The sequence below is a fragment of the Pseudogymnoascus destructans genome, assembly GCF_001641265.1.
Source record: "Pseudogymnoascus destructans isolate 20631-21 unplaced genomic scaffold scaffold_16, whole genome shotgun sequence".
NCBI classification, from domain to species: domain Eukaryota; kingdom Fungi; phylum Ascomycota; class Leotiomycetes; order Thelebolales; family Thelebolaceae; genus Pseudogymnoascus; species Pseudogymnoascus destructans.
Window position 1 is genome coordinate 80593 of NW_020167535.1, and position 25087 is coordinate 105679.

Consider the following 25087-nt stretch of genomic DNA (forward strand, 5'->3'; position numbering starts at 1 on the left):
GTGACGACCTCTAAGAACTCCACGTCCCGCTTTCTCTTTTCTCCATATGCTTCTCTGTCTTGCGTCCCGGGAGGGTTATCAACAATAACGACAAGAACCCACTCTTGCACCCCAACTTCCACATAGAAACTACCACCCAACATGCACGCCATACTTGTCTGGATCTTGTATACCTTCCTCTTCACCGCCGCCCTCGCCATGTTCTTCTTCGCGCTGTCTCTGGTGCTCCCCCAAGCCGGCTTCGTAGCGCGCATCCTCGTGTCATACCTTGCTCTCGTCGCGTGCGCCATATACGGTGTCACAGTCTCTCTCATCGCCCGGCCGTTCGGGCTCCAACACTCTGCCCAATATGCCGCCGGACGGGCCTTTGAGTTCGTGATGAAATACGGGGCCGGCATAAACGTTATCATTGAGGACCCCGAGAACTACCTGAACACCGTCCGCCCCGCTGTCTTCATCGGTCCCCACCAGACCGAGCTTGACATCCTCATGCTCGGCGCCGTCTTCCCCACCCACTGCTCCGTGACTGCCAAGGCCAGCCTGAAGCGTATTCCTGTCCTAGGCTGGTTTATGGCCCTGTCGGGGACGGTCTTCATTGACCGCAGAAACTCGAAGAGCGCCAGAGGTGCTATGCAAGGCGCTGCCGACGAGATGAAGCGCAAGAACCAGAGCGTGTGGATGTTCCCCGAGGGTACCAGGAGTTATGCCGAGGAGCCTGGGCTGCTGCCTTTCAAGAAGGGCGCCTTCCACTTGGCTGTGCAGGCCGGAGTACCCATCGTACCGGTTGTCGTCGCCAACTACTCCGATGTGCTCTTTGTGAAGAAGTACCGATTCAATGGTGGCAACCTACGCGTCAAGGGTGAGAAAATAACCCCCACTCCCTAGGTTGGAATTTATACTGACTTTTCCCCAGTGCTCAAGCCTATCGAGACGAAGAACCTCACATCTGAGGATGTGGACGAGCTGGTTATCAATACTCGGAACACGATGATCACAACAATGGCTGAGTTGACCGCCAAGCAACGTGGAAAGCCAGTCCATATCGAGCCAAATCTCGGACTATCAAAGGTGGGCGTTGTGAAAGCGAGCGGTGTTGAGGCGACGACGTCGGCTCTGTCATGATAGACGATACGATTCATGTTTAACTATACAATGACGAATTATTAAGAGGATTGGCGCAAGCATACGTCGGGACGCCACTACCTGGGGTCGAGATACAGTGGGAAGAGGGGAGATGCGGCAGGGAGCTTAGATGGCCAGGAACATAGACCAAGGGGGGCGATTGGGGATGTGGCTGGGACTACCATAGAGGTGCATCATGGCAACGATACCCCAAGCAGGTTGAGGCGAGCGGAGTATAGGTTAGATCACAGTTTACTAAAACCAAGTACTTATTCAGCAACCCGCCGCGACTATGGTTTCCGAGGCTTATTTCAGGGGAATGTGTGTCTAGTCAGCCGATATCATGGTCCCTCTACGTGGCATTGCAATTTCTCAACCTCCGTTTTGCAATACTTCCTACAACTACGAAGTGCACGACAACGTCCTTCTCACCCGTGAGACAATACAGTAAAAATTATATCACTAGAATGACGTAGTCTGAGACTACATAGATAGTTGTAAAGCAGTTAGTTGAAGAATTAAAATCGATCCAAGACGGACTCGAGAGCGAGATGTCAGTTATCCCAGTTCAAGTCAATGAAAAAAACGGATTAGGAGCGTCAGCACCGGAAGGCTATCTGGAGAAAGCGTTCAGGCGAAGTATCCTGTGCCAAAGGAGCCGTCTATTCTTATTCTCGTATTGTTCTTGTTGTCGCCTTCGGTCCTGTTGTCACTTTTCATTCCTGTTGTTGCATTTCGTTCTTGTTGTCACCTTATTCCCACCACCTACAAGCATAGTTCCTACGGTACCCAAGCCAGCGAGAATATCGACGAAGTTGAAAACGTCGCTGCTCTGACTTCCATAGCGTTCATCTCACGGTTTCCCCGGATTCGCTCCGCCTCGCTGAAGTGACTGCGGGGGTTGTTAATGTTGGCGCGGATGGCACCAGGCAGCGTTAATGAAGTAGGCGAAGAGCAAACAACAACCCCGAATACCGATGCCGAGGGATCTGATACGAATGGGCTGGGTTGGTGCTAGGGCAGCCAAGTTGAGGAAGAGAAGTAAGAAGTAAGTGAAGTAGATCAATAAGATCTACTTCACTTACTTCTTTCTACCCTACACAGTTTACAGAGAGCGGGATGGACACAATTTCGGCGCGACACCAAACAGCAGAGAGAGCATACACATCACATCACAAAAAAACAAGACATAAAGATATTGAACGAATCCATTAGATTCAGGTCCAAAAAATATACGATTTGGTAGCACTGATCAGCCCGTAGCATCATCAAGCATCCCACAAGGCCTAATTACCATACATACAACCTCACCCCTTTCCCTCCTCCCCTCACTGTAAACCCCCACGCCCACCCCGCCCTGTTCGGGCATCCTGTAGTCGTTACCTATTCACAGTCCCCGCAATTTTCATTACCCCAGCCAGTTTGCCAAACATCCCCCACCACACCAGCCAGCTGAGCCGAGAGAGTCCCCCCCCTGTGCAACAAAAAACAACCGCCGTTACAAGCCACCATGCTTTTAGGATCCCAAAACAAAAAGTAAGAAGCGCTTCCTCCCAAGTTCCATGCCCGAGCACAGAAAAAAACGCCTGTGACAAAACGCCGCTGCAAAAAAGCAGAAAAAAGCAAAAATATTCCCATTCCCAAAAAATGCTCGAAAACCGACGATTTCCCGCCCATAAAAACCATGATGCCAAATTTGCGCACTTTGGAAAAAACCGCTAGCGCCTCGCTCTCAAGATGTGATTTGTGACCAACCCAAACAAGAAAATTTGAAAAAAGAAGATTCAAACAGCAAGTTCATGCTATGCCGATATGCCGGTTGGTGCCCGGTATGTGAAGGGTGAGTAAAGATTTCAAAAATCCGCACACAAGTTTCATTTTTGGTTTCAGGACGAAACCCGTCTGCTGCTGTCGCAGGGTCGGAGGTGCGGTGGAGAGAGTGCGGGATGTTGGTTCAAAAAACATGCAAGAAGCGCGCAAGTGCATCAAAAGCAGGAAGTGCGTCTCCCATACGAAATGCCTGCCGTAGCCCGTGAATGAGTTGCGGGTTTGTGGGACACGAGTCCCGAGTTACTATTTAGTTGTTCCAGAAAGAACGGCGTCGAAGTACCATCAGTGAAGAGGTCCCTCGAATTCGGATCATCGAACGTAGATAGCACGCTGGTACCGCCGGTTACAACTGCCCAAGATCATTTGCAATTGGTCAGTCCAACTTAACTATCTTCGTTGATCGATTATCCTCGGATTGCTGTCGGTGTATGGGCTTCGTTGAATACAGAGGCGTTGTGGGCGTCATAGGGATACATCCGAGACGTACCCGTGACAAAACCAGTCATAGGGGCTGGGGAAACAGAGCGTTGAATGGTCCCCGATCCGCTCCTACTCGCCATAGCAGGCCGCTGCACCATTTGCATCATGAGAGGCGAACTATTGTCTGGGGAAGAAGATTCAGACTCGACCACATAGCCAGTGTTGCTATCATTGGTTCCATCATACTGGGCAGGACGCGAATTTAAAGTCCCATCCTTCAATGGCGGGGAGTTCTTCGCAGATCCAAACTAAAACAGTCAGCGTCTATATTCCTTCCTGGTAACGCCGAATGGTACGTACAAAGCAATACTTGTCGAGGAGTTCGTTGTAGGATTGGGAGGCCAACGGAGGCTGCTCAGCTCCGTTAGGTCTGAGAGAGTTAGATCCAGTGTGATGGCCCAGAGGAGCGCCAGTGGGTCGGGATGATGCCAGCTCAGCGGTTGGCTTGGCAACAGGGGATGCGAGAGACTTCAAAGGCTGCCTATGCTGCGTTGGCTTTCGACGAATTTCAGGGCGGTCCCCTCTATTAGCAGCCTGGATAGCAGCTGATATCGACACGCCAAAATCATAGCGGTTGGAGAATGCCTGGCCAATTGGGCTTGGAGCCTTCTTCGCTAGACTATCCGTGCTCAAAGTAACTTCAGACCGTACCCCCTTTAACCTTCCATTCCCGCCTCCAAAGTTATTGGACTGTGTTGAAGAGGGGAATCGGTACTTCGTAGCAGGGTTATCAAATCCATCTGCAAAATCATCCTCAAAGGTAGTTGGAGTTCGTCGACTCGACGGTCTATTGCCACTTCTGGGAAGACCGGTAGTTTGTCGGGAAGATGAGCCTTGCGTAACCTTCTTGCTGTTCATCGACTTCATCTTCTTCCTGAAGTCAACTTGGAAGTTGGTATTGTTGTTGTTGTCCCAATATTCCACGCCGCTGACGCAATACTTGACGCAGAAGAACATTGTCTTTGCCTCCAAGTTGGCCAGGTCGGCGAGCTTAATTGTGAAGTTGAACCGATCATACCCGTCATTCTGGAGTTTCCGGCGCACGTCGTTGGTATATTCGGCGAGGACTTCGGAGGTTGTCTTCCAATAGTCGAGAGTGAAACGAGCGACGACGCTCTTGTTGAATGCTAGATTGGCAACAGCAACTGAACCGATCAGCATCTTGTTATCACTCGATAGGTAGAACCTTTCCACGCGGACAGGGAGCTGTAATCTATCGTATGTCTCTGCGGGGAAATTGGCCAATGTGATCTCCCACTCGAATGGGAGACGGTCTTGGCCCTCCTCATCACTAAATGGAAACTCGGAGTCGCTGGCGTAAGCTTCGACAGGCGACGATCCAGCACTAACGGCCAGAGGTCGGTCAATCTGTAGGAAATGGCGGATGTGTTCGAGATGAGAGTCGAAATGAACGGCTTTGGAGAACGTCGGTGTGCCGGGCATGCTAGAAGGCCTCCGTCTCGAGGATGGTCGAAGTGCAGGGCGAACGAGCTCACCAGACTTCTTGCGAACCATTGGAGGTTTCCGATACTGGCTGCCTTCGCTATCATCAGTATCATCATCGTCGGTCTCGGTGATGGGTGTGTCGGCCTGCTGTTGGTGCCTCATCTCGTTTAGGTATAAAGAGGTATCTGTGCTAGAGCGGGAATGGGAGATCTTGATAGCCGATGGTGAGAGCTTCTGCCCCGGATTTCCATTTGCAACTTCCAAGTTATCTGGTTGTGGCGGCATGATGAGGCTCAGGGATTTACCCGCATGGTTGGCCTCCGTATCGTCGTCACTTGGTGAGCTGGCTCGATGTTGCGCAATGTTCCTGATCGCGGCCTGAAGTTCGGAAAGCTTTTCGATTTGCCTTCCTCTCGGCTTTCCCGAGTCCTCGTCGTCACTGGAGTTCTGTGCAGACTCGGGCGGCGAGAGAATAACCCCAGATGGCAACTTAGACTCGTCAGTCACTGGAGGCGGAGACTTGCGGAGGTTGACGTTGTGCTGCAAGCTGCTCCTCTCTCGGTCAGTTATAGGAAGTCTAGTGTCGGCGCCATCTTTGGCCACGAATGAAGCTGACTTGACTGAAGGTGTCCGGCGGTGACGGGTTAGGTAAGATGCCGATCGCGGTAATTCCAGTCTCTGGGAGACAGGTGATGAAGGAACCGGCTGGCCCGGTAAAAAAGAACCTCTCCGACTGCTAGCGGGAGAAGATGGGCCAGAGGACGCGGGTGACCGCTGGCTGGGGGGTGTGTAAGGCATTCGTACGGTTGATATGGGCAATATCAAAAGGGCGAAGGGGGGCTTATAGGAAGTTGTTGATTCTAATCGACGAGGTTTGTCGAGAAGATTGTTTAATTCGTAACAAGCATGGGGGGTTTATGTTCGAATATATATGACCTCGAGTCGTTGAACCTAGAGCAGGAAAGCACTTCGCGTCAGCCAAGAAGTGCCATTATAGGGAAGAATATATTTGAGGGGCAACGGGGGGAACAAGGCGAGGAATGAAAGGATGATAAATGCGGTATGCGCGCGAGGTGAGAGGTATGTGGCAAGGATACTTACGACTAGTCCCAAGTTTATCGCTCGACGGCGAGTTGTTTGCTGCGTAAGAGAGAGAGAGGGAAGGTTCGACCGGAGAAGTTTTAAACACGGCGTATTCCAGCTACGTGCAAACTTTCGGCGAGGAAAGAGCGAGGGGCGGCGATGCCGGAGAGTCGCGGGTGTTCCAGAGACTGGGTGTTGACGCGGGCAAAGACACAACCTGGGGAAAGGTTTCAAATGAACTTTTGTAGAACCAGTTTTATTGTCTTGCCTGGCCCTCCAGAGAGCGCGGGGAAGACTCTTAATAGATGCGTTGGTGGGAACTGATTGGAGGCGATAGTGTCTCAGCGGCGATGACGTCTATTGTGAATAACCTCGCTTGACCTCTCTTCTGGATCACTGAATGACAAGAGTAGTCAGTTGGAAGAATCAGATGAGGAATAAAATATTGAGCGTGGGGAGGCTGGCGATGGCCTAGATAATAAGTATGACCAGAAGAAGAGGAGGAGGAGGAAGAGGAGGAGGAGGAGGAAGAGGAGGAGGAAGAGGAGGAGGGGAAGTCGGAGGAGCAGAGGGTAGGTAATTAAGGTACATTCATTACTCTGGTCTGGGGGTTGTAGAGGGGGGGGTAGAAGGGGGGGTAGAGGGGGGGCTACTCAGAGGCTACTGTACTGTACCGACCACCATTGACCACTAAGTGAATCGTTGGGGCGAGTTATGGACGTTGAGTGGAGAAACAGATTTAGTGACATCCTCGACCCTTGTGTGATACGCCACTTCAAGGTACCGTCTAGATTCTCGCGCATGGCGCCCACCCAAATGTCTGGAATACCTCACTTTGGGTTCGTTGTGCATTTTTATATTGTGCATTTTTGTATTGTGCATTTTTATATTGTGCATTTATAGTGACATGATACTGTATGGTATAATATAAATTGCTACTGTACTCAAGTACGTCTCGCTACATCTGGTACGTCTCTGCATCGACCCTTCTTGTCACTCTACTCCCACCGGCGTCTTCCTTTACATATCTACAAATACACATTAAACCTCAAATAATAGATAAACAAAAGACCTCAACAACCTAATTGTGCACCTATTTTGTCTATTTTGTACTCTGCCCGTGCTATCTACTGTGCTCAAAGCACAAGCACAGGCACAAAGCACAAGTGACAAAGACTGGTATGCTCCTAAAACTTCCCCATGGGCTATGCTGTGCCCTGGTGTGCTCCCCCATACTCCCCATACTCTCCATAGTCTGACCTGTTTCTGTGCTCCCCTAGGCCTCTGACCTCGACAATAGTGGCCTCATAATGCAGTCGAGGTGGACACAACAGTGGGCTCATGGTGGAAACACAGTGGAGTTGGAGCTGCCAACTTCGATTTTGTCGCCACAACATCGGTGAATCCGCTCAAATACTACTACATAATCCAGTGCAATGTACGAGCTCTAACTGTCACAGTAGCTATTATGACTACTACTATTGGTACTCGATCCAAACGCCGGACCGTTCGCATTGTTCACACGGCAGGATGTCACGTCAATATCGCTCCGGCTTTCCTTCCTCTACAAGGAGCACTCTGATTATGGCGTCACAGTGCTCCGGATCGATGTTTCAGCCCTTTTTCATTCGGCGTGCTGGCTGATCAAAAAGCACACGCACGTCCCTGCGGTGCAACCATTACGCAGGCAAAGGGCTTGCTCATCCTATCCTCATCCTCGAATTCCTGTCATCTTTACCAAATCACTTACCTTATTGGGATTCATCATATCCGATCGCCCCCCGCCAACGTCGCAGAAACATAATCGAACTGATAACGAATTCGCCACACAGCTCCTGATTTTTTTTTCTGCTCAGTGCCGCTGTTCCAGGGTATGATTGGCCCCAACACTCAAGCCAGAAATTCCTTGCATGGGTCAGTACGTGGATCCGCTGGCGCAAAATTCCATGGCGCGACATGCCGTTGGCCCACATCGGCATGCTAGTCGCACGCCGCCTTGGTGTATCCTTGTCTTCCTCTTCCCTGGCTCGGTGGCGCCAATTGTGGCTTTTTTTGTCAAAGAGCCTTCCTTGGACTTGGAGGGGCAGGCAAGTCAGTGATGTCGAGAACAGAGATTGGGAATGTCTCTAAAAGAAAAGTCACGTAATCGGTGATCACCCGGGAGGTCGCAAATTGTCACCGTCACCGCTACTGTTACCTCTGGTCATGTATAACAGAGACATTCGATATGGACACCGCCACGTCTCTCTCTTATCACCCCCCAAATGATAAGGCGACTGACTGACCCCGTCCATTCCGGCCAACTCCATCGCACCACACAATGGCACAATGGCATCCTGAGCTCCTTAGCACACCGAAAATAATGGAGACTATGGTGTGAGGTGGAGCAAACATTGCCTTAGGGCCACGGCAGCATCCCTGTGGCTACATTCAATCTATCCACTGCATCTTAAGCTGAGATCGAAATCATTGCCTCTTCCCATCAAATTCCCCCTCGCTGAGAAAGCAGAAGGTAGAAAGCTCTGAGCGGACGTAATCCCCGATCCACCCGGCATACCTACTTCAATCTGACGCCGGCGAGCGGGAGGGGCGGAGCACACCCATTCTTTGAGCTCCTCTCAGTCCCAGTGCTTTTGCTACGATACCTGTGCATTCGGTTTATATTGCACTACTGTACCTCATCCGAAAGTTTTTTCGGCTCTCGTGGAGCTAGACGACGGGTTCGGGGCGAGGCCAGGCTCAAGGGCCCCGATCTTGCAACGGGCTGAGGCAGGGCTCTATCGCTTTATTGGCCTGTTCCGCGGAGTGCCGTTACCATTGGTACGTAGTAGCCCAAGTAACATGCGGGCGACAATACTTGACTTGGAGATAACTGTCAAAGGTTTGGCCCCTGTTTCACTATGCTATTACATATTACTAGGCAGACAACTCAATACAGAGATAGCCTCGAGTCAGGTGGTATGGCCATCCGATATTCACCTGCAATGTTGACTCCCCCTCTCCGTCCATCGTGATCCTGATACCTCACGCACCACAAATGGTTTCCAAAGCACCACAACTCCACCCACCAACCAATCATATCCCCACACCCACCCAACACGCCCCATCCCCGTAGCCTCGTCTGTCTCAAGCAAAACGGCCATGCTTTGGCTGGGGCTGAGGCTGGGGAGGGGGACAGCCACAGCATCCCCATCGCTCATCAAATCAGCACTCAAACGGGATTTCCTGCCGGCGAGCATAAAGGAGGGGTATATGTGCATAACCCATGCAATGCAGCACCCAGCGAACAGGTTATGCAGCTGCGTGCTTCTGGTTTTTTATAATGGCTGTGGTTATCTCGTGGCTTTTGGGTGCTGTGGGGAGGGGTTGAGACAGGAGGTCTTAGCGCGTGGCTGCGAGATGCTGATGCGACGGGGACACGAACTGAGATAAGGCCGTTTGCAGGCGCGGGGTTTGCCCTTCCCCTCAGTTTCAATCGAGTGCTGGTACTGTAGTGTACAGTAGCTACAGCAGTCCGAACTCTGGATCATCATTGTCTCCCAGCAGCCGCGTCGCGGAAGGTCATCTGAATCAGAGGCGGCACGCTTGCGCATCATGTTGCGATCCCCATCGTATTTCGCAAGCCTACATCCGCGCAGCCGCACATGGGTCGCTCTATTAATATTCTCCAGACCCACGCTACGAGCACAACCCCCGACCGAACCCGCAGCAGCAACGTACGATCCGTGTCTCGTCAGCCTCAGGTTCTGGTGCATCATAGTCAGAATACTCGCATCACATCCACCGTGCATGCATGTCCTACAGCAAGCAACAGCACAAACAGCACGTCCACTCCACGCCAGGCATCACCACCCACGTCGATGTAAATCCCCATCCCGCTCGCAACCCTGCCATCAAGTCCCCAACCAGCACTGCAGCGGCATACCCAACACCGCTTCCCCGCATTTGGGACGCACGCACGTCCTCTCGCAGCGTCTACCTGCACCGTCGTTCATTCTGGGGAAGTCGCACACAGGACAGCGATGTCACGGAAAGGGGCTGCTGAGGGGTTAGGTTATGCACATCGCACATCACATCAAACGAACAGGATCCATGGCCCCTACTCCTCGTCGTCTCGGAGAGCAATGATTCCTTGCCGCGCAAGTTTGACTGTGCGCTAAGGTTTCGAGCGCTGCTTGCACCTCCTCACCGCTCGCCTGCCGCTGTGATGCCTGCCGATGGGGATATGCATGGTGCTACTGTATGCTGATCCCCTCGGATGCGATGTGAGGCTCGTGTGGTGAGCCGCGTTCGGTATTGATGATGGGGAGGACGGGCATGCACCTTTCCATCCCATCCCCAGCCCGCGCCACCAACCAAACTAACTAGCCCGCCCACGGATTTTTCTGCTTTGGCGAGGGCGAGGGCGAAGGGGGGGGGACGGGGGGTGTACTCCGTACATGGCCTGGTACATGCACGTCGCGCAAGGGGTTTTTTGTTTGTTTACCTACACGAGGGATGATGTCATTCTCCAAGGATGGAAGCTGTTTTTGCTTCCCTGGCACGGAAGAATGTGCAAAAAGGCATGTGCAAAAAGGCAAGTACGATGCACTTAGGTGGGTTTTGGTTGATACTGTGGCGTCATCGATGGCGAAAAATGGTGGCAATGAGTGAGCAAGAAGTTATCGGTGATTGGTGCTTCAAAGAGGCGATGAGGGAGGTGATGTGGTGGGGATAAGGTTACACGGGCTATAACTATTTATTCGAGGATTCTGACTAACACTGGTAACGGGCAAAGTACGTGGACTTAAGGTTTGTCTACTCGGGCAGCAAGAATCTCCCTCGAGGAATTTGCCACCAAATATATTGAGAGAGGCGGTTTTGTAGGGGATTTAAAAGCCTACTTGCTTTCGATTTGGGGTTACACAAAAACGGGATACGGAATGGAATTTAAGTACTGTTCTATACTATTTCTTGAAATCGAAGATCACTGTGGCGATCAGTATCAGGGTTCTCAGGGTTGTTACTGGTGCTTATCAGTTTTATATCATCCCTCCTGCGTCACTGCTCCAATCCCTTTTCTCCGGCACACAGACTTACTTACCGTGTCCTTCTCTTATCTTGTTTCTTTGTGGCTTGTTGCACTACACCGCCCTCGGTTGCGCCTTTCTATGGCTTTGAGACAGCATGAGGACCGACAACGCAAATATCCTCTTTGGGGAGACCGAGCGGTAAGCTCGTTTTATTCCATTATCCATTTCTCATACCTTTCGTGCTTCCCCTACCTCAAACACCGTCATCGTGCCTAGAGTCAAGTGCTGCAGGTCGAAGAGGGTCACTTGGACACCCATCCGGATAACACCTTCCCCGGCGTCAACTCCCTGTTTTTCCGCGAAAATCGCCTCATGGTAGCAACCGTCGTTCGCACGTGCTATTAAGTGGGAGGCATGATTTGAGTAACGCTGAACGGCTTTCCCCAAGCGGGGGATCTCATATACGTGACCGCCAGAGCGCCAGACTCTCCTTGATGTCGGTCTAAGGCAGGAAATCGTGCAGTCTGGGGTGCAGAAAGAGTAAGCTGTGCATGGGGATGCAGAGTTTATGCTGTTGATCGACTGTCTAGCTTTGCAGTTTACAGGTTTAACAGCATGCTGTTTTGTTACCTTGAAGGTTTCCAGCTGTGCTTGCTCAGTCTGCAGATTCGGTTGCTGCTACCTATCTAGGCAGTAATAAGACATCTTCGGGTCAAAAGTTACAACTTTATGCATCCCAAACGAGCATGATAACGGCCAACATACTCACTTCCATGCTCTTCTCTCCATAGCGTTTCACCTGATACACTTATACTACACTTCTCACCGCATCCCTCACCCGTTCTCTGCACGTCACTCCCACTAGCCCCCTCTCCATGCACAGCCCGAAGACTCACCACGACTGTAACCCTGCAGCGGTAAGGGTCGTCGCAGATATTCCCAACACGCTGGATATGAGCACAGCAGCTCTCACCTATCTCGGGGCCTCCACGCTCACCGCCTCGGGGCCATGACTCGCTCCCAGGCTCGCTGTGGATGAACCCCTACCTGTTCTACCCCTGGGGATTGATATGAGAGGAAATATGCGGGAACGGGGAGCGGGGTCGGAGGATTGGGGGGTGGTGGGGTTGGAGGGAGGGTTGAGGAAGGTCAACGGGGGGGGTATCACGGCTTGGATGAGGTGTCTCCGTGTTACCGCGCGGGTTTCTATGTTAGGATTCCCTCGGTTCTAGGTCAGGTGGTTTCGTGAGGTCGTTGTTATCATCCCTCGGGCTCTGCAAGATGAGAGTATTGCACGAGATCGGCATATGGCCATCAATGAGGTCAATGATACCTGCAGGCCGTCGGCCGAGTATCAGGGTCAGTTCTTCAGCAGAGACAGGTACAGCCTTTGTCTCCTGTAAGTCACTATGTGGCGCCGTGACAAAGGGATAGGCCGCACATCCCCTATTTTTGTAGATATTCAGATCCATCCACCCCGAGCAGCCGCCGTTCACCACCCAGCATCCAGGATCTGAAGAGGCTAGACCCCTCATTTTCTAAAGGGGAAAATGAGGGATGAGGGGGCGGAGGGGCAAGGAGGCGGGTTGTCGAAGGGTTGGGAGGCGGGGTGGAAATCAACCGTTCAATAGTATGCTTATGGTGCCACCATGTGGTGAATGGGATGGGAGAGCTATATTGGAGAATCGGCTCGGCGACGGGAGGTGTGGAGTGAGGAGGGCCCGGGGTTGATGTGAGGCATTGAATTGAACTCTGGAGTATGCCGCCTAACCTTGTGTAATGATTGTACGTATTCACCACCAGGTGGAGGTTGCCAGATGAGAAGGCTGCATCCTAACGGTTAGAGAGATGAAGGTGAGTGCAGGACGGCGGCACAATATAAGTGGGAGGCCCGATCCGGATGGAAGTGGATCGCGAACATCCTACGGCGTGGCGCCTGCGGCGATGCGAGCGCGACCGAAGATGGTAGGGCTCCGCCGTGGAGGAGTGTCAAGGTGGGGAATCCGGAATGCGATGGATCATGTCGAACCTCGACCCAGGCAGAAGAGGGGCCGACTGGGGAGCTGCGAGATATGCATGTTTGATTGGCGGCTTTCCGATGGGGGTCAGGGCGGGCGATGGGCGATGGGCAATGGCGAACATGGGGAGTTACGTACGCGCGCGCGCGTTGGAGGGGTTGCTGTGGACAATCTATCCAGGTTTCGTGTGGTGCATCGTTGGTAGCTAAGTTATTGATATTGATATCAGCTCCCTGTAAGCTGTAAGGGTGGTGGGCCTGCCATCTCTGGGCAGCACGTTTTATCCCTGGCCGTCGTTGCTGTGAAGAACGCCTCCTAGCCATTGATTGCGCGACATCACGCCGTCCTGATACATTTAGACCGTTGGCCTCACCTCAGCCTGTACGACACTCACTGTAGTGAGTAGGCTATATGCAGTATCACCAGTATGGCCACAAGCGATAGGGGAATTCTACAGCAGCCTCTTGACACCTCCAGCATCTCCGACGATATCCGTAACTGAGCATATAGCACTTCGAATTCGACGTTGTGCATGCCGCAACTCCCACTGTGGCTTGCCGAGAACGATGCGACGCTGTGGCGAAGAAAACGGATTACCCGCCTGTTGCCACGGCGGCGCTGATGAAGAAAAGTTGGTCGATACATATCTCAGATGTACACGCGATTAGGCGCTGTAGCGACGCCATGCATTGCATTGTGCCATAGTGGTGTTCTCGGCGGTGGTGGGGTGGGTGAGGGTGAGGTCACCACCCTCACCTACCCCACCACCGCCATCCTGCCAATGCCACCTTGGTGTCTGTTGAGCAATTCGCCGCCGCCAGCATCGAGTCACGAGTAGGTTGAGCGCCTGCGGTGCGGCATGGGGAATCTAGTCAGCATATCTCGATGATGAGGTGGCGGGGACACGGTGTGATGGCACGAGGTTGGGGCAATCTATGCTGTGCTCTCGTCGGCGCCCTCAGATGGCAGGCTTTGGAGATTGGAAGTTTCGCGGATTTCCGCTCTGAGAGCAAGGGGCGTCAGAGAGCCTCGGGGATAATTGCCTGATGTCGAAGGTACCTCTTATCAAGGGAGGGGCATATGTAAGTGAGTACCTCTACCTATACCTTGGCACTTGGTACGTACTAGCTTTTCTTATTTACTAGATGGGGGTTCTGGATAGTTAAGTTATGCAAGTTGTATCAATTGTCTCCATGTGCAATTGACCTCTCCAGATCTCCCTGGGCTTAGACACAACTATGCTACAAGCTCTGGCACGGGAGTATCTCGATGTTTATTTTGTTTTTATGGATGGCGTTCTGCTCAGAACCTTCGGAGCCCCTCTCCGAACGGCTGTCTCTCTATCAACAGCTCTGAAAGCCGTTGTTAGCCGTTGCCGTCGACGAGAAGCCACAGGACGCCAGTGTCCAAGTGCGACGTCGATAAGCACAGAGGCTACGCAGCGGGGGAGTTGGTCTGCTGACCCAGAGTTAGATACAGCAGTTGAGGGAGGGAGGAGGCATTACGTGTGACTATGATCCCAAAACCTTGGAGTCTGCCAGCTTGGGCAGTTCCTCGCGGGAGCCACCAGGGACCGCAAGACAACTTCTTCCTGCCATGGTAGGAGTATCTGTCTCCCGTCTCCTCCCCCGTCTCCTCCCCCGTCTCCTCCCCCGTCTCCTATCCCGTCTCCTTTCCGGCTCCTTTCCCGTCTCCATTCCCGTCTCCTTTCCCGTCTCCTTTCCCGTCTCCCGCCATAGATGGCGGGACGAACGGCTACTGTAGTGTCGGGGGTCGATAGCATCGCCGTGGACTGTGTATATCACGCTAACTGCATGAGCAACGGTAATGAACGACAGCCATGTTAGTAACAGCATCGTTGCGGCGGCAGACTTGGGATATGGTATTCACGATATAATCACAATCCATAAGCTCTTCGACTTCATGCAACAAATATAAACATGTTCAACCTCTTGCTATACCCGATGGTAAATGAGTAAACGACAGGACTAGCTATAAGAATTGAATATCTTCGGACAAGGCGGGTACGTCTTCAAGTCTTCATGTATAGAGGGTCTTCATGTATAGGCAGATATCTTTTCCATTCTACTTCTAGCAGAAATTTCTCCTTTAGAACATCTGGGAACTCATCATTGCGCAAAGGTAGAGCCGATTGGGCCGACCTTGATGTTAGAGTAGGTGACCGACGCGCTCCCTGAAGCAGACTCGACAACCGCGGGAACGCCGGACGAGGTGGCGCAAGACCACAAACGGAGCCGAGCTGTGTCAAGTCGGTGGGGTAGGTAGCCAGAGCATGTTGGAGTAGTGGTCATCCCAGAGCGACATGACGAGCACCATTCCGGCGCCGAGAGCCTTGCTAATGGACGCCATCCCGCCGCGGTCGGCGAAGCTGGTATTGTCACCAAAGGCAATCTTTTGTGCGTAGCAGTAATGACGGAGTTGCCGCTGACACCCGCGATCGTGGACTCCGAGTTTGGGATGGTCTTGGCGTTCTGGGACGTAGAAGCGCTTAATTTCGGTCAGCGGGTTCCCGATGAACTGCGTCACAACCGTGAACACCTTGCTGGTGTCGACAGTCATGCCCTTTCCGTAGAAAGGGGTGTCGCCTTAACGGTACGAGTTGAAATGGCATCCGTCGGGGTCGCATGTGCCTCCATAGCGGTCGGCTGAGTAGGTTCCTCCACATCCATCGCCGTCACACATTGCCTGGGTGATGGTGTCGCAAGAGTGTGGCGTGTACGCCGTTGCCATAGAGTTAGCCTCCCGGATATCCATCTCAGCGTAGCAAGAGCCGTGGCCTCCAACACCAGCATTGGAGTCGTTCGATGATGGCACCCATCCTTCGGCGTTGCCCTAGACAAAAGGTAAGCAGATGAATGTAAGCAGACTGTCAACTCGCGCTTACCATTCCGTTGACGAACTTCATATCACGCGGACATTGAACACCACAGTATCCAGTTCCGTACTTGGCACCGGCCTTGTTGTTGGGGTATTTGCTCATTCCTCCGCCCTTGTACATGGAGACAAAGTAGAGGGCGCCGTTCAGGCCGCAAGAAGCTGCGAGAGATCCATATCAAAAGTTCAAAAGTTAACTCCTGGTCGAGGATGGTTGAACATCTGATAGTTGGTGACATCTGCCATGAGCTATGTTCAGGAGCCAATGTTGGTGGCGTACTGTCCCTCCGTGACGAAGGTCAACTTGTTCGAGTTTCCGCTCACGTTAACTCCGTACGTGCCTGGGTAATCACCACCCTCGAGGGCACAGTTCTTCGCGCAGGATTCGTTGTCTGGGCAGAGCGTAGCGTCCCACTTGTTGTCGGTGTAGCAGTTGGTATAATCACCGACCTTGTGGACCCATTCCAGTTCGAGTCGAGCACATTCCTGACTGCGATGCGCAGCTGGAGCCTCCGATGCCAGTGCACTTTGCCCATGTCATAGTAGGGTGCGTCTCCGCCTGTTCGGTGCCAACCTGCTGCGAGCTGGCAGCGGCGATGAGGGAGAGGAGAATAGCCTTGGTATACATGATGGTAAGATGATCAGATGGTTGATGTCTGCCGGGCGATTCTTTTTCCACTGGGGGGTAAGGCTGTTTTATACTTGACGCCATCGCCTCAGGATCAAGAACTGGTTTGGGAAAGAAGATTCCAAGAAGTCCAATTGGAAACGGCTCCTCTATCTCCGCCTTGGAACCTTCGAAATTCAATGGGGCTATCGGCTCGTCGGGAACGATGGGTTGATAAAAATCCATATTCAAGGCCCTGATGTTGTTTTGGCTGTCAGAATTATAGTAAGGCGCATAATGAAGAGGAATGCGTTTGGTGGTATCAAAGACTAATTGTTGGCAGAGCTGGCGTCTTTACTGTGAGTATCAGCTACAAGCTGGGCAACTTTCAAACTTCCATGGCTATTTGCAACTCTCATATTAGAAAAGGGACAGGTGACTGGGTATCTTGATCTGATCAACCTTAGGCCAGGGAACTTCACCGAGTGGGAAGGAACCCCTCTTCCCCTTACTCTAAATGATTCGATCTACACGGAATCCAGGTTATTATTCCGGAAGGCAAGATTGCTGTTGTCTTGTGGTGTAGCTTGCGGATATGGAGAAATGCTGCACCGATTATGATTCTAGAGATTCAGCCTAGAGACGCTGGGGGGCTGGTAGAGATGCCTCGCGAGTGGTTCAATCTGCTTGTCCCCTATGTAAGCTCGTGCCTGTGAACGAGTGGTGGACGCGTTCTTCTTGGCCGGCATAAACAGCCAAATGGGCGACGAACGTCAAAATAAGGGACAGCCCAATCACTACGAACTTTCGATATCGGGTTAATTGCACAGCCCATGGTAACCGTGCGGATAAACCACCAATGCCAGCGGCAATGCACAGCGGAGAATACAGCTAGTGTATTCGTGGGGGTCGTGTCTACTTGAAACCATGGGTTAGATACCGCTCAAGGGCATGCCGAGGCTGGCATTAGACAGAGATGTTCTGTTTAACATGCTTTGGATGATCGGGATAAGCCGTCCATTGCGTTGTAGATAGGCATGAGGGGGAACAGCCACATTTACACAGTATTATTTGAAGCCCACGGAGTTTTCTTGCATGTTCTACAGTCAAACCTCGCCAAGAGGGATGTCCTTGCGAGAGCGGGTAGCGGATTCAATTCGTTGTTCCGGCGCCGTTCCTGGTCGAAGGCGGTAAGTTCTCGTACCATGGTCTGGTATTCTCCCTTCCATTGGTTTTTGATGATCGCGACGCGGCTGCGGAATTGAGGAGTCAACTTGTTCCACATGTACCGAAACCATTCCGACTCGGAGACTTGTCCTGTGATAGCTGCACTTTGGAAACGAGCCTTGAACTCTGGGAAGGTTTCGCTAGCATGCCCTTTCTCTCCCATTTGCAGGTCGTCGAAGAGGTTCCTGGCCTGCTCCGTCTCGTTGCCTGTGAGGTAGTATGAACCTAGTAGATCCATCATCTCCTCAGCACTGCGGAACCCATGCGTAGCGGACAGGTATTGGGGCTCTAGGTAGGTCTTCGCCAGGCTGGTCGTAGTTCCCCATATCAACGCTCTTCTCGAGACGTCGGTAAGATAGTGGTCCTCATTGACTACGAGTCGGTCCCGAATCGAAGCGCTCCATTGTAGGAAGGTATGTTCTACCCCATCGCTGAGAGGAAGGATTTTCTCAGAGATGGTTGATTTCTTATAGCGATTCGGAGGGTCCTCGGTGTGCATTCGTGACGACCCTGGAATCGATGGAGAACGAGTGTTCCGAAGAGGCAGCAATTGAACTGTCTCGGGGGTGTTTCGTGTGCGAGGCGTTCGTTGCTCCGTGGCTTCGACTGTGGGTATGGTGGCGTCCACCGGGCGGTGTGGACAGGATTCTGGTCTGGGCTGCCGTAAGGATAACTAGTAGATCCTTGACCTCCAGTATCTGTGCTTCGAGGTGGTCCATTCGACTCGGGATGTCTTCGGATGGCCCAGCGGTCGTAGCTGCAGCGGTGGTTTGTCTGGTAGTCATTCTGGGCAGTTGACCGTCGTTGTCTTGGGGTATGTTTGATGTCGGCTTTTTCGACATATTGCCTCGGGTGTGTATCAGTACCGATACAAAGAGCTTGACTTCCGGTAGCTCGTAGCTATCAACGCTCTTGTCCACAATTTCCTCTGTGCTATGAGGGGGTTCTTAAGGATCTCGTATCCTATTTGGCGCCAACGCGTCGGCGACTTTACCAGCTTGTTCTGAAGAATCAAACCCTGATCCACTGGCTGTCCGTGAGATATCTGGAATCACGGCTATTTGAAGTCGTCAGGTCTCTCCTCTGAAACATCACCGAGTCGCAGTCGATGGTGTAACGGTAGTTCTCCTGAGTCGTTCCGGTGTGGGATATTATTTAAGTACGGCCGTCCCCGGCAGGCGTGATCTTTTTTGTATAATGTAAGGACACAGGGCACCCAGCTCACAGTAATAGCATATGAGAGTGCGAGTCGGAGGCTAAACTGATGCTATCCTATAGGTCTACTACGAAGGATACAAAAAAGATGATGGGGAACCCCGTCAGTCGATTTTCTCAAGTATCCGAAACCCATCCGACTCGGTTCCGACTCGGTTAGGCCACCCAAATGATCACACGTGACCCCGCGGCTACCCAGAGTCTACTCCCTAGAATGAGAGACGAGAAGGCATCCTTACAGGCTCTATCTCGAGGCTGTGATTATTATCACTTCCATGACGTTTCTTCCATGCAAGTTACGCGGCGAAGACGCGCCACGACTATGTGTGGATGAGACTGCATTCTGTGGCACAAAATGCCGAGATTCATGTACCGTTGGTATAGAGTTCTATGGTTGCGGTGCTGCGGATATGAGAATAGCTGACCACTAGGGACTCAATGCCTCACTCGTATGGAGACTAAAATCAGCCACGATCATCACTGAACAATGCCACCTTGTTTGCAGCAACGACACATGTACAAAACACATTCTAATACAGTCAAACCCTTGTTAAGATGATGGCATCCGTAGCAAGCATTTCCATCGTCTTATCGTATATATCGTTATATAGAGTAATATTATGTAAGCCACCTATCTAACGTAACCTGCTGCTGTGACTGTGCTCGAATAGCCTCAATGGCTGTTTGCAGCTGCTCTAGTGCCCGTATATGCCCCGTAGTAAGAGCATCCTGGCCTTCAGAATACTCAATCAGTATCTGGAGGGCATCCTGGGCCTCCTTTGCCGTAGGCGCAGGCTGCTCAGGCTGCTCCTCCTCTTCGTCATCATTTTGAGAGTTCTGATGCCCAAGTTGCCCCTCTATTATCTCCTCAAGTAGTTCTTCATCGGTAGTCTGTCCTTCCACCGCTCTAGCCTCTTCCACAGGGTTTAGAAAGTTCGAAATAGCCATTGAGTCTGTAATTGATGCTGTAGTTATCGCTTGGTTGTAGAGTTCTTGTATTCCAGTAGGCATCGTTATTGTTGGAAGGCTAATTGGATTTGAAACAAGTGTAGATTTCCGGAAGCAGTTGTATATCGTAGTGTTTGAAACTTCTGTATTCCAAGCACGAATAATCCAGCGAAGAGCGAGTCGAAGATTCATAAGTTTCTGTGGATCTTGATTTGAATCGATAGTGTCGATTATAAACTGAAGCCAATGTTGTCGATAATAAGCTTTAACATTTTGAATAATTCCTTGATCAAGAGGCTGGAAACGACTGGTACTGTTAGCTGGAAGCCAACAAATGCGGATATTAGGGGGAGGAGGGTTAAGCTCAGCCCCTGTATAGTGTGCTGAAAAGCTGTCCATTGTTAAGAGTATTTGCCGAGTAGTTCCAATATGCTGATAAAAGGCTTGAAGCCATTCGCTCATAAGTATTCCAGTCATCCAAGCCTTCTTATTCGCTTTCCATTGTGCCCCCATTGTTGGTATATTGATTCGTTGTAGTGCTCGAGGTGCTTTTGCATGGCCAATTGCCCAAACAGGGAGTCGGTCTGTTCCAGTAGCGTTGACGCAGAAAACCAAGGAGATCCGAGTCTTATTCTTCTTCACACCAGATTGGAGTTGCGATGACAGGCCTCGTGATGGCATCATCTTCCAGAAGAGTCCAGTTTCGTCCATATTGTATATATCCTCTTCTATTGTCCGTAGTGCCCTCATTTCTTCCTCGACGTTTTCCGGAACTGATGCCGCCTCTCCAAACCGCTGTCGTGATTGTATATGATGCCGCTTTTTGAATTTTTCGAGCCAGCCAGTAGAAAACGATGGGCACTCTTGGCCAGCATATTCTGGCAGTCGTTTCCAGATCTGCTGTGCCTTCTGCTGTAGTATATCGCCAGTTGTAAACCCTCCTTTTTCTTCAATCCGATTCTGCCACTCCCAAAGGATATTCTCTAGCTTTGGCCACTGGCCTAGTCGACGGCGTTGAATTCCAGTGTCTTGGTTCTTATCAAGGGCCTCAAAGTTGCTACTTAGTGATTCAGAAATAGTCGACTGGCTTAACTTGTGATGATATTGTCTTTCAAACCATTCGATACACTGCTGCAGAGTTGGCTTTGGAACTTGTTGGTGGGCCCAGTGTCGAAGGGCACGCCGCTGGTCGACTGTAATCGGCCTTTTTCGAGGCATTTTGGGTGTCTAATGGCCACGTTAAGACGATGAACAGGTTGGAAAAGACGATGATCGTTGAATCGTATTTTGTATGGTAAAAGTATCGGTCCGTGGAAAAATATCGCACAAAAGAGGTTATCGGCTAAAAGTGGATCGTCTACATCCACACGTACCACGGATACGGCAAAGGCGTCATCAGTGTCGAAGCCGACTCGAACCACATCCGCTCTGTTCACCCGAACCGTGTTCCTCCCCAAGCCAGCCATACCGGAACGTCTGAGAACCGCAGTCCCTATTTCAAGTGTGGCAAGCCCGGCCATTTCCAGGACAAATGCCCCCTTAACGCTACTATCAAGGAAATGGACCGTAACGACCCCGAGGCAGAAGAACAATGGGAAGAAGCTGTGGAACTTCAATCGGATGCGTCCCTCCGAGGAAAACGACGAGGCCTAGGAGAAGGCTCCTTCCTAGGTCTACGCAAATGCGACCTGCGAGGACTAGACTTACGAGAACTCCTGGGAGGCACCCAGTTCTTAGTCGACATGACCCTGAGTATGAATGGACTCGGGGTGCAAACGAAGTCCCTAGCAGACACAGGAGCAAATGGCTACCTCATCATTAACAAGCCTTTCGCAATACGACTGTCGAAAGCGCTTCAGAGCCCTATACGGAAACTACCCTACTCTGTACCCATACGTGGATTTCAGCGCAAAATCCAAGGCCACGTATCAGAGTATATTCGGTTACACTTAACAGTCGAAGGACGCTGAATATATAACTGCCCCTTTGTACTCCTGGACCTCGGAGCACAAGATGTGATAATTGGGAAGAAGCTTTTCAGCCGCTTCCGAATACTACTCGACTCTGCAAAGAGCCAGTTAGTATGGCCAAAGGAGTACCCGCCGACTCCTAGCTGGAGCAAGGAGATCACGTTGCCCTACCACTCACGCGAAACGTCCACTAAACATCCTGCATACCAGTCGGATGCGAATCGCCGGGATTTCGCAATCCACCGCGAAGACAGACGCCGCGCAGGCGGACGTTCGATGGAATTGAAAGTGATAACTTCCGACTACTAAGAGATCACCGATACGCCATCGAACCCACCACGAAACCAGGAGGTTTCTCCCCCACCGCAGAAAACCATAGTACATAGGTTTAGGCCCATGCATATATGCGAAATCAGTGCAAATGCTTTCCACCACGAGATGATGCGAAACTACTCCGAGTTTTTTCAGACTAGCATCTACGAAATCGATCAGATCATTCATGAAAAGGAGTTGGTAGAGGACGAAGAAACGCTCCGCCTCATCCAGCAGAAGCTTCCGCATATGCACCGGAGGTACACCAATGTCTTTTCGAAGTTGGAATCAGATCGAATTCCCCCCCACCGCATATACGACCACAAGATACAGCTCGAAGCCCCTTTACCAAACGCTTTCTCCCCGTTATATCGACAGGGCACCGAAGAGCTTAAGGCTACCAAGCAATACCTGCTGGAAAACCTGGAAAAGGGATTCATCGTCAACAGCAACAGCCCCTTCGCGTCCCCTATCCTATTTGTAAAGAAAGCGGATGGCAAATTAAGATTTTGCATCGATTACCAGAAGTTAAATGGTCTCACCCGGAACGATCCCTACCCCATCCCGCGTATCGACGAACTACTAGGACGGGTGTCAAAAGCAAAAATCTTCACGAAGCTAGATATCAGACAAGCCTTCCATCGTATACGGATGCACCCTGATTCGGAAGAGTACACAACCTTTCGGACTCGCTATGGATCCTATAAGTGCAAAGTGCTGCCATTTGGACTGACAACGGTCCCGCAACCTATCAGCGGTATATGAATGACGTCCTGATGCAATACTTAGACAACTTCTGTACCGCATACTTAGACGACATCCTAATCTATTCAGAGGACCCTACGGAACACATAGAGCATGTGCATAAGGTCCTACAGCGTCTCCGAGAAGCTGGACTCCAAGCCGATTTGAACAAATGCGAGTTCAACGTCACCAGGACAAAATACTTGGGTTATGTTCTTACTAGCTCCGGTGTCGAAGCGGACCCTGACAAAATCGAACCCCTTCGTAACTGGATCCGACCGACCACTGTTACGGGTGTGAAGTCCTACCTGGGATTCTGTGGCTTCTATAGACAATTCATTCGTAATTTTGGCAAAATAGCAAAGCCCCTCACCACCATCACTAGTCCCTCAGAGCCATTCCGGTGGACAGACGAATGTGAGGATGCGTTCGAGGAATTGCGACGACAACTTTTAGCGGTACAGGCACTTCACCACTTCAACCCCGAATTGCCTACGAAGCTGGAGACCGACTCCTCTGATGGAGTGGTAGCTGGTGTCCTGTCTCAAGAACACCCTGACAAGCGATGGTACCCCGTAAGCTTCTACAGTCACGTCCTATCCGGACATGAGATCAACTGGGAGATCCACGACAAGGAACTATTCGCAATCGTGAAAGCCTTTGGAAAATGGAGGCCCGAGTTGGCTTCGGTACGCCACCGAGTTGACGTCTACACTGATCACCGTTCGTTGGAATATTTCATGTCTACCAAGATTCTCACAGCGAAACAGGTTCGGTGGATGGAGCTACTCTCCGACTTCAATTTCTGCATCACGTACACCGCAGGCAGGAATAATCAGAAGGCTGATATTCTGAGCCGAAGAGACCAAGACCTGGTAACGCAGCAGAAAGTCAAACTTGATAGTAGGGCGAGGGTATTGTTAGGTCCAAGCCGCCTACACCCCCGAATCAGCACTGAACTCGCCGAGAGCTACATAGCATCCATTAATTCGATGGACACCCCCAAGCCCCAGGTGCCCTTCAATTTAATAGAGGCGCTATGTGCGGACAATCGGAAGTCGTTCACCGAGACTCGCGCGAAACAACCCCTACCGGACGGATTCGCGATGAACGACCAGCTCCTCCTGTACAAAGGCCGCCTATGTGTGAATCGCCACACTGACCTATGTACGAAACTGATCCGGGAAGCGCACGATCAAGTGTCGTCAGCACATCCAAGTGGCAGGAAAACCTACCAATTGCTCGCCCCAAAGTATCATTGGGTCGGGATGGAAGCGGACTGTTTGCGGTATGTACGAAACTGCGTGACATGCCAGCTTTCTCACACCAATGTCACTAAGCAACAAGGATTTCTACACCCACTACCCGTACCCGAATACCCTATGCAACACCTCACCATGGACTTCAAGGAGTTCCCAAGGGACAAGCATGGATATGATAGCATCTTAGTGTTTATGGACCGACTCGGAAAGAGTTCGGTGACATACCTTGCTACAAAACCACAACTGCCCGCCAGATGGCGCAATTGTTCATCGAATGGATATACCGATTCGGACACACTCCGGAGTCGATTGTAAGCGACCGCGGACCCCAATTCGTATCATCCTTTTGGCAAGAGTTCTGTCGAATTATCGGCGTTAAGGTTAAGCTGTCAACGGCCTATCATAAGCAGACCGACGGGCAGACGGAAATCATGAACCGATACATCGATCAGAGACTGAGGCCCTTCGTATCCTATTATCAGGATAACTGGAGCGAGCTCATCCCCATAATGGACCGCGTGCAAATGACACTCCCCCACGCATCCATTGGCATGACCCCCTACCGACTCAAGTACGGAACCGATCCGTGTACGAGTTGGGATTGGAACACTCCGAAAAGCACCAACCCCCGGGAGACCCTAAACCGAGAGGAAGCCAAGGCGGTGGCAGACCGAATGCATACCGCATGGGTCCACGCAAAGGAAAACATGGCAAAGGCACAAGAGGAAATGTCTAAGCACGCGAATCGACGCCGAAGGGCCATCGACTGGGACGTAGGAGATAGAGTGTACCTATCGACCAAAAATTTGAAAAACTCTCGTCCTAGCCGCAAGCTGGGCCAACAATGGGTCGGACCATATACGGTGGTGGAACGGATTGGGCACGCATTTCGATTGGAACTGCAAATACACGATGT

General features: G+C 51.4%; 6 protein-coding genes across 6 annotated transcripts; 1 reads left to right on the forward strand and 5 right to left on the reverse strand.

Annotated features, from left to right (window-relative positions):
• Positions 1–10: 10 nt before the first annotated feature.
• On the forward strand, positions 11–1732 carry SLC1 (1-acylglycerol-3-phosphate O-acyltransferase). The gene is made up of 2 exons (XM_024469405.1): positions 11–859; positions 914–1732. The coding sequence occupies exons 1-2, from the start codon at positions 142–144 to the stop codon at positions 1120–1122; spliced, it is 927 nt and encodes a 308-aa protein (XP_024322292.1). The 5' UTR covers positions 11–141; the 3' UTR covers positions 1123–1732.
• Positions 1733–2474: 742 nt separating this feature from the next.
• VC83_05792 (uncharacterized protein) lies at positions 2475–6496 on the reverse strand. Its single transcript, XM_024469406.1, has 3 exons — positions 5980–6496; positions 3733–5829; positions 2475–3680 (listed from the first exon to the last, which is right to left on the reverse strand). Exons 2-3 carry the CDS (start codon positions 5674–5676, stop codon positions 3357–3359), a joined length of 2268 nt encoding a protein of 755 aa, XP_024322290.1. The 5' UTR covers positions 5677–5829; positions 5980–6496; the 3' UTR covers positions 2475–3356.
• A 5688-nt stretch (positions 6497–12184) lies between these two features.
• On the reverse strand, positions 12185–12508 carry VC83_05793 (uncharacterized protein; the record flags this gene model as incomplete). The annotated part of the gene is made up of 1 exon (XM_024469407.1): positions 12185–12508. One exon carries the CDS (start codon positions 12506–12508, stop codon positions 12185–12187), a length of 324 nt encoding a protein of 107 aa, XP_024322511.1.
• Positions 12509–13756: 1248 nt separating this feature from the next.
• On the reverse strand, positions 13757–14847 carry VC83_05794 (uncharacterized protein; the record flags this gene model as incomplete). The annotated part of the gene is made up of 1 exon (XM_024469408.1): positions 13757–14847. The coding sequence occupies one exon, from the start codon at positions 14845–14847 to the stop codon at positions 14503–14505; it is 345 nt and encodes a 114-aa protein (XP_024322295.1). The 3' UTR covers positions 13757–14502.
• Positions 14848–15256: 409 nt separating this feature from the next.
• On the reverse strand, positions 15257–16010 carry VC83_05795 (uncharacterized protein; the record flags this gene model as incomplete). The annotated part of the gene is made up of 3 exons (XM_024469409.1): positions 15257–15554; positions 15609–15844; positions 15897–16010. The coding sequence occupies 3 exons, from the start codon at positions 16008–16010 to the stop codon at positions 15257–15259; spliced, it is 648 nt and encodes a 215-aa protein (XP_024322512.1).
• A 131-nt stretch (positions 16011–16141) lies between these two features.
• VC83_05796 (uncharacterized protein) lies at positions 16142–16739 on the reverse strand (the record flags this gene model as incomplete). The annotated part of the gene is made up of 2 exons (XM_024469410.1): positions 16142–16278; positions 16337–16739. The coding sequence occupies 2 exons, from the start codon at positions 16737–16739 to the stop codon at positions 16142–16144; spliced, it is 540 nt and encodes a 179-aa protein (XP_024322293.1).
• Positions 16740–25087: the final 8348 nt, after the last annotated feature.